Raw genomic sequence first — 9,182 nt, 5'->3', positions numbered from 1 at the left:
TTCTATCTCTGTACGTTTCTAAACATACTGTATATAAAGAGTTCTATGGCCGTTCCCGACATGCCCCATTGCCGCCATGTTGACCCACGGTGGGGTTCCTACATGTAGTTAATTAGCCGGTGTAATCTCTGCCCTCATCAAACACGGCTCTCCAATCTCTCCCCTTTATCAAACACGGCTCTCCAAACGCCGTAAAACAAAAACCTTATCGGGACGGCCTCAAGCACATTGTTGTTCCGCACGGCGGTGGGAAACACAGACAGACGTCCCGAGAAAAGGGCTGGTTCTAGTCGGCAGGTCCGGACACGAAAAAGAACAACTCACCTGCCGACCTCTCAAGCCAGGTGAGCAGGTGGTTTGATCGAACGACTTCGCAGACGACATTTGGAGACCCAGGATCGAACCTTTGTTGTCAAGGTCAACTCGTCCTTCAGCAGCAAGAAAAATATCATGGCGTCCACCGACTTGTAAACACCTGATTGTCGTCGCCGACGGGAAGAACATTTGAAAACTGCCAGACTTTTTCGTCCAAGTTGTTGTACAGTGTACACCCTTACTCGACTGCTTTCTACAAGTATGCGCTACGCCTATTTCTGGTAAGGGTTCCAAGCATAGACTAGCACTGTGCCCAAAACTTTTAAAAACTGGAATAGTCAGGATTCTTATACTACATTTTCAACTCGGTCTCTGTCTGGAGAACACTGTCGTGGTGAACAATGGACTTGTCAACAATCCCGACGCTGAGACATTCCATCGAGAACATCCTCGGGCGGCCGCCGGCGGTTCCTCGGTGGCAGGAGCGACCTGACGCCGAGGGGCGGGACTCCTGTTCCCCGGTGGGGCCCATCGACTACAGCCTGCACGCTCTCACCTCGCAAGACCACAGTAGTGGTCATAAAGAGCAGGACTCGGTAGATTTCTCAGGTACGTGCCATTTTTTAGTTAGCCACCCTCTACTACTCTAGTCCAGAAGCGGCTGGAAAGTAGTCTCCACCAGGCCTTTCTACGGGAATACGGATCGTAGAATTCGGCAAGAAAAGGAGAGTGAAATTGGCCAAGGGAGTCCGGCCAGGGGAAGGTTGGTTCTCAAACCCCAAGGAGGCCAAACTCCCCTGGCAAATATTCTCCTATATAGCCAGCGTAGTTAGTCCGCCAAAGAGTACAATTTGGAGTGGTAACTTAGTGGTTTTTATCAGTCAGTGAGACCAACTCCCCTGGCATGTTATTTGTCTATTTGGTCAATTTCTACTATTTCCAGTCGCTTGTAGAAGCGTGTGGTAGAATTAAGTTTCCGTGCAATTTACTGTTTATAGTATTATAGAACAGAGAGTGAACGTAAGTCAATGTACACCTAGTGCCTTCTTTCTAGTTTTTGAGTGCGACGTGGTTTATTTCTCAGGTATGTCGTGGTTTAGCTGGCCTCTACCAGGCTTTCAGAAGCGACTGGAAATAATAAAAATTGGCCGAATAATATAACATGCCAGGGGAGTTGGAAACTTAGTGGTTTTTAGCAGACCAAATCCCCTGGCATGTTATTTGTCTATTTGGCCAATTTCTACTCTTCTAGGAGCCTGGTAGAGACTAGTTTTAATACCGTTTATCGTCTTATAAAAGAGAGAATGAACCGCAAATCACTAAGTTATAAATAAAGGAGGGTGCACCAAACAAAGTTGACATGCCAAATCATGCCTCCTCGCTAGTTTTATGAAAACACTGGAATTCAATCCCTATTAGTAGAACGTGTGAAATAAGATAAGTTCATTCACCGACAGACTCGGTCTATATTTAGGATTGACTAGATTTGCTACAAGTACAGCTATTTTTCTGACTTGCAAAAAAGATAGGAGTAAGTTTTAGGGCGTAGTATGAAAACAAGAAGTAGTAACATGTTTCTGCTTTACCTTATATCGATATTTAAGCGGGAAGAGCGTTAAAATAGGTATATACCAGGGTATGTAAGTGACAAAATTAAGGATTAGGCGTGTATCAAAACCTTAATGAGTACAACATTGTTGCGGTTGAAGTTTAGGCTCAAGTTGTAAAAACAAGACAGAAAAGTACTCACAGTTGCTTTTCTGTTGTTACACGAAGACGATTAGTGTACGATATGATATATATAGATGTTTCACTTATATTTGCCTCTCACAAGAAGTTAAAGTGGATATTTTTCACTAAACCTTTCTGCATAAGGCATGTAATATCATGTCAGCCTTCCCAACGTTAGAGCAGGCAAAGATATTTCACCTCACACACCTTTAAGCTTTCCACTAGAGTCAACTACACGTACCACTGAACTAACAAACATTTGACGAAATGCTCAACGAATTTCATAGACATTTTATACATTCTAGGGTGACAACAGTATACATTCGCCAGAAAGGGTCCATACGCCACCCAAGGTGCCTGGTCAATTTGATACAGTCTTTTGTCACCCTAGGATCTGCTTGGAGATTATAGAAAGAGAGCCTTACGAGCAAAACAGCTTTTTGTAAAGATACCTTACGCTGTCTTAACTTGGTCTTCAACAATGTCCTTCGGCTTCAAACACTAAAATGAAGCGCTGGTAATTTATTGAAAGCACCATTAATTAGCCATATTGATGTTGTTCTTTACCGGTTTATTCATGATGAATCAAGGGTTTTGTGTTAAATTGTTGAATAATGCCCTATGTACAAACCATACAGCACACATGGCAAACTTTAATAGATTCAGCCTCCAGTTAATATCAGTGGAGTTTGTGCTGTATTTTGGTCATATAACAGCATCTAAATTGTATCTAGAATTTTAACATTAATTTTTGTTAAAAAGCGACCATGAAACACTCACTCAAACAACTGTTATTTTGTGTAAAATTCAATACCTATAATCGTACTCTAGATCTATTGCATTCAATCCTGTAACCAGCATAGCATACGTATAGCACAGTTAAGAGTTATGCCTTTGAAACAACAATATGATACAGTATAGTACATTGTGCTTTTTACTTACGTGTTTTTCATGTTGTTTTTAAACAGGCGGTGGTTTAAAGTCTGAACAAAAGCTAACCAAAAAGCAGAAGTGTAAATGTAGATTTTCGCGAAGTTCTGTTTCTAAAACAATAACGCCATTCTAAAACAGCTACGGTATGTGTTATTGGCGTGGTTCACTTAACAGAATACAAATTTAAAGCTCGAGTTTTAATTCTAACTTATTTACACCGAAAATTTGAATGTGATGTGACTTAAAGGTGACAAAAGAACAAGTCTACAGAGAGAGCTTGTGCGCATCTTCTTTCAAGGTGTAAAGAAACAAGCTTAGTATAACAAGTATAACACACCAAGTTATGCTGTTACACACAACACTATAGCTCTATTTTACCTTACAAGCAAAAGCACTATAGCTACACCAGGGCACGAAACTTTGCCTTTACACAAATGTAGGATTATACAAGACGCTGCTTGTAAACATGTGTTTTTGTGTTGATTTAGTTGAAGACCCTGACATTTAACCAGTGACGCCACAGAACTTTACACTAACTTTACAGCCCGCTCGGCCCATATTTACCGGCAAACAGCGCCGACATGAAAAGAGCCGAGTTACGATAATAATCTGGGTTATGGCAGTTTTTATGGCTGGAGACGAAATACACAAACCGGTCCTCAAGATGGGAGCGGACAGGTACGGGATATATGGGAATCGGGGTCTTGGGAATAGATTAGTACATAGTACGTTTAAGCCTAAGTTGTCATATGTTCAGGCAACCTCTAACAGACTTCGGGATGCGGCTGAAAAGAGTAGAAATTGGGCCAGAGAAGTGGTTCTCCTAACCATCTCCCCTGGCATGTTGTCTATTTGACCAAATTCCACTCTTTTCAGCCGCTTCCAGAAGCCTGGTAGAGGTTAACGTTCAGGAATTTCCGACGACTGTGTTGAAGGAGAGCTAGCCACACCTTGAGCATGTTAAAGATCCCACCACACTTTAATATCGAAAAGGGTCCATCGTGACATGAGTGGTTCAAACCTTACAGTCCATGTACTTGTAACTATAATGCCGGCAGTTTACCAGTTATGCGAAACATACAAAAAGAATTTCATAACCTCAGCGGGGGTTCTTGTTGAATGTTGATACAATTTTTTGAGATAGCCCTAAATTACTCAACTTTTAAGTTGAATCTTAAGTTGAATGTTTCAGCCTATAGCCTTGCCTTGTACCATGAGTTGTATCTCTCACTGTATTGGTCACTTGCTAGAACAATCTGAGTGGTCTGATATGTTTCCACAACCAAGGAGGCTACATATTTCCATACAACCTCCCTCTCGATACAACTTTCAAAGATGACATGGGTCAAGCTCTAGGTCGAATCGTTTATACTCCAGCCATATATGACTTGTATATCTGACCGTATTGTTCGCTCCATGTAAGATATGAATTGTAAGAACAACCTTGGACACTGGGTTTTTGTTCATACAACTTTGCAAGATGGCCAAGACTCTAGTTCTTACTTTAATCATAGAGGTAGAAACTCTACCTTACTCTTACTTAAATCGCACTAGGCTTTGGCCGCGCCCTGTGCCCATGACTTGTATATCTGACCGTGTATTGTTCGCTCCATGTACACCAGGAATTGTAAGAATAACCGGCGCTGTGGACGCTTGTTTATACAATAGAGCGGGTAATTGTTGGAGGTACCATTCCGTGCCGGAGTTCAATTAGATTAAGTGGAGGCATAATTAAGGCACAATGGACCATAAATTCGCGGGACGGAGTTTATTAGTTCCCTCGGCCGCCGGTTACCGGGTAGTGGGCGAGGGGAGAGGCGGTACCGCCGGGAACGGGGGACCGTGGCTACACGGGATCTGATAAAGCAGGTTGTTTATGACTTTAACGATTATAGAGAGAGGAACACAAAGGTTAGAAAAATGTCACAAAGGGGTGGGACATAGTCTCCACCAGGCCTTTCTACGGGAATACGGATCGCAGAATTCGGCAAAAAGAAGAGTAAAATTGGCCAAGGGAGTCCGGCCGCGGGGAGGTAGTTTCTTTCCCTCCGCGGCCACTCAAACCCCAAGGCGGCAAATATTCTCCTATATATAGCCAGCGTAGTTAGTCTTTTAGAGACTAGGCGGGACAGGGCGAAAAAGTTTTTTGGGGGTTAGAGGAGGGGGCGTTTGTTTGAAAAAAGCCGTTGCAATTTTTCATCTTTTGGAATAGACCGCTTTCTTCCAATATGAAATTAACTCTTTAATCTTGCGTTAGTCATTTTTAATTATACTCGACTGTATTTGTCAACGGCACAAAAAATTATTTTTACATAACGAAAGTTCAAGGTCACAACTCACAAGCAAGTAAGAATTTACGAAGCTTAAAAATCCTTTTCTTAACTTGGATTAGGGACAGGTATGTTAAGCTTTTTTGAGCACTAGAAACAGATCTAAGTCTTCTAATACTTCAATACTTCTAAGTATTGCCATTTTTGTTTCCAGCTATAGTCTGGTACAGATTCTAAGACCATTACTAACAATGGGTATCGGTTACAGACACAAACAATAGGTCATTGAGACGAAACTTTGCCCAGAGATTAGCCCCGGATTACAGCGGCGAGGCAAAGCCGGCGTGTTGGACTTACATTAGGATAATCCCTATGACGCAATGCCGCTACTCTACAATCAGAGGTTTGGATTTTGGCTTATTTTTGGCGCGTTTTAGGCTTTTTTATCGGGTTTTCTTCTTTTTTGCACTGGAATTTTTTCACGCGTTCGGATGGCGTAAGAAATTCAGTGCAGGAAAGAAACCCCGATAAAAAAAGCCTAATTAAGCCAAAAATAAGCCAAAACCCAAACCTATGATTGTAGAGTACAATGCTGCCGCCGTGTTGACTGGACATGTAAGCCTATTACCTCCGTGTGGGGAGTCAACAGACGTCACAATGCAGAATGGCGGGGGGCTAAACTTTGCGTAATGAATTACGACTTTCTGTGAGATAAAGAGAGAGGATCTGTAGGGTGCCGACTTTTGATGACTGGTTTTATTTATTCATTCATACCATGGAGTTAAAAGTTCATACATACAATCATATGGTACACATCTGTAGGTCATGGAAGCCAAGGGGCTGGATTACGAACCCTTCTTACAAATTACCAACTTTTAAAATGTTCTATATACAAATTAAAAAGCGCAATTATGTTAAATCTAGAGCGTCGGTTCGTTGGTGTGTATACGTAGAGGTCACTTCAGTGGTGGCAACTCTTCTGGCAAATTATTGACGTTATTTCTGTCGAATTCTGCCTTATAACAAACTTGCAGTGTTAGTACTGAATTAAAAACACCACATATGCAGAATGGCGGGGGTAGAAAACTTTGCGTCATGCATTACGACTATTCTGTGAGATAACGAGAGATGATCTGAAGGATGCCGACTTTTCTATTGTGTGTATACGTAGAGGTCACTCGAGTGCCAGTAGTCTCTACCAGGCTTCTTTGCAGGCTGAATAAATAGTAGAAATTGGCTTAAAAAGAATGTAGCTGGCCAGGGGGGGTTGGCCGGCCATAGATGGTACAGTTTGCCTGCTTTTTACTATTTATTCAGTTTGTAAAGGTTGGTTGAAAAACTTAAATTGCCAGTAAAGAGCTAGTACCAACGTGGACCAACCCTCCTGGCAAATTATCCACGTCATTTCTGCCGAATTCTGCCTACTATAACAGACACGCAGTCCTAGCATTGAGTTAAGAAACATCACCTATGAAATATTTTATGGAAAAGTCTCTATTTGTACTTTTTTTCTGTTAAAAGTCAGAGAAATTTTACCAAAATTTTAACCTAATGGTTAAATCATTTACAGATACAACAGGGCAGTTCTTCACCAGTGATGACGTCAGGTCTCCCGGCGGCGATGACGTCACCGACGTCGACGTTCCCGACGGTGACGTCACGGATGACGTGTATGACGTAGGCGGCGACAGCGCGTCGGAGACGGGGCGGGAGTCGGTGTGCAGCGGAGGTTGGTAACTGTGTTTCACTTCCCTGTACATAGGCCAATTTTTATCTAACACTTTAGTTAAAAGAAATCATATTATATCCGACTCCACCAACTGATGTACACTTTAGTTTATAGTCATGTAGAACTCAACACATGTGCTTTATCATGTAAGCCATGTTCCATATATATAGTACATGTACTATATTACCTTTTTGAAATAGAATAATGTTATTTTCGATACATAGAACTTGTAAGCATTACTGTAGACGTGAGAGTAGATGTTCGCTAGATATGTAGTACTGAAGAGTTTGCCATGCATTGTACGCGTTACAATTGTTGTGCAATAAATATTGCAATTGACTTGGCTTGACTTGACTTGACTTGACTATCTTGTATCTTCAGGCGGGACGGATGTCTCGATTTCAGAAGAAGGACCCGAGAGGAGGGTTAAGCGCATGCGCAGGGTGAGGACGACGTTCTCTGCGGAACAGCTGAAGGCGTTAGAGGACGTGTTCAAGGTCACGCATTACCCGGATGTACACACACGGGAACAGCTGGCCAGGAAAACCAAGCTGCCGGAGGCCAGAGTTCAGGTCAGGAGAATTGGAAATAACGTTTTGAAAACTTTATTGAAAATAAATGACCGAACGTTTGTTGCACACGACTAAGCAAGAAAGCAAAAAAAAAAAAAAAAAAGAACGAACGAAAGAGTTGCAGATATGAAGGGACAAAATGGAAAAAACTGGTAGATTATTTTTATTTTATTTTCCAACATTTCATGACTAGACATGGTGAACGCCACAAACGCAGAGGTCAAAATACAGGATAGGACATACTCATGTTCACTTGACTTAGTGAGTCGTGTATAGTGCCTTACACAATGGCACAAGATCAGTGGCATGTCAGGACTTAAACCCGGGACCTCTTGGTTCCGAGTCGAGCACTCTGCTGTACGGCGCCACACGATCCCACGTGTAGATGCATCAATGGTTAAGAGAGAAACAAAGTTTAACAGAATGGACTTTTCAACCTCTTCCTTCTTGCCCCTATCCAGATCTGGTTCCAGAACAGACGAGCGAAGTGGCGGAAGTACGAGAAGCTGACGAACTTCGGCGGGCTGGGGTTTCTCCAGAACACCGACATGGCCATGGTGCCTGCGCCTCATACTGCGGCTATTACACGGGTGGATCCTAAGGTACGGATACACACTCCGTCCCTTGTCTGTTTCATTTCAACTTTCTCTCTAAACACCCTCTTTCATTCTCTTTTGCTCTCCTACCGTCTGCCTGTGTGTCTTTCGTGCATACTTTACGTATTTCATTGAGATTTGCCACATTTGTAGAAGGATTGACGTAACACTAAAAGGTGACTATCACCTCTTCAAAGATGTCAAACCTGATACCAGACTGTAAGGTTTGAACCACTCACACCAGGAAGGTCCCCTACTCTTTGCTATGAGTGTGGTGATCCTTCGTTTGTTCTCTAATCTTTCGGTAGTAGTATTTAGATCCTTAAGACGAATGTTTGCTTTAAATTCTACTAATATATACGAGCTAGTGCATCCGTATGAGTGTAATTGCCCTGTGTTTCTTCTTGTATCCAACATGTAAAGTCGACGCAATTCGTGAGTACTTTGTACTCCCGCTATGTTGATTGAAAACTGAAAATTGAATTTTTAAATTATTCCAGGACAAGACCAAAGAGCGGACGCGTGCGCTCCAGCCGGGAAGCCCCGCCATCAGCCCCGTCCTACCCACAATCCACAGCGTCACGGTGCCCACCACGCTGTACACGTCACCGATCCCGTCATGCACCATCGTGCCGCTCGGCTTCCCTCCTCCGACGACTCCCGACTCCGAGACTCGGAGATGTTCGTCCATCGCCGCTCTCCGAATGAAGGCGAAGGAGTACGAGGCGGCTCTGGGGATGCAGTTCATGTACAACAAACAATGATCGTGAGAAACAGGAACAATGATATTGATAAAATAAAGCATTATATCTCACTCTGTGAATAGTTTCATCAGGTTGGTAAGTCACTGCGTAAGGAAGCTCATTTTACACAACCAAGTGTTTTATTCAGCCGACGTTTCAGTGACCAGTCAGAATTGCCCTGAGGAAGGTGACAGACGGTCACCGAAACGTCTGCTGTACACTTGGTTGTGTAAAAAGATAGCTTCTTTACTCATTTTCTCTCACTATCCGTATCAAGAAATCGAACAGGTGCT

At 42.7% G+C, this 9,182-nt stretch overlaps 1 protein-coding gene across 1 annotated transcript; it reads left to right on the top strand.

The window, feature by feature from the left end:
- Positions 1-254: 254 nt before the first annotated feature.
- On the top strand, positions 255-8,953 carry LOC109486930 (retina and anterior neural fold homeobox protein 2-like). The gene is made up of 5 exons (XM_019790835.1): positions 255-924; positions 6,820-6,978; positions 7,360-7,550; positions 8,012-8,152; positions 8,647-8,953. The coding sequence occupies exons 1-5, from the start codon at positions 717-719 to the stop codon at positions 8,908-8,910; spliced, it is 963 nt and encodes a 320-aa protein (XP_019646394.1). The 5' UTR covers positions 255-716; the 3' UTR covers positions 8,911-8,953.
- Positions 8,954-9,182: the final 229 nt, after the last annotated feature.

The sequence above is a fragment of the Branchiostoma belcheri genome, unplaced genomic scaffold, assembly GCF_001625305.1.
Source record: "Branchiostoma belcheri isolate BF01 breed outbred unplaced genomic scaffold, Haploidv18h27 scaffold84, whole genome shotgun sequence".
Classification (NCBI taxonomy): Eukaryota; Metazoa; Chordata; class Leptocardii; order Amphioxiformes; family Branchiostomatidae; genus Branchiostoma; species Branchiostoma belcheri.
This window is presented reverse-complemented; position numbering and strand designations above follow the sequence as displayed.

Coding starts and splice junctions, on each gene's coding strand:
- LOC109486930 (XM_019790835.1), top strand. CDS start 717: ATGGACTTGTCAACAATCCCGACGCTGAGACATTCCATCGAGAACATC. Junction 7,551..8,011: donor TGCCGGAGGCCAGAGTTCAG/GTCAGGAGAATT, acceptor GCCCCTATCCAG/ATCTGGTTCCAGAACAGACG. Junction 8,153..8,646: donor TTACACGGGTGGATCCTAAG/GTACGGATACAC, acceptor AAATTATTCCAG/GACAAGACCAAAGAGCGGAC.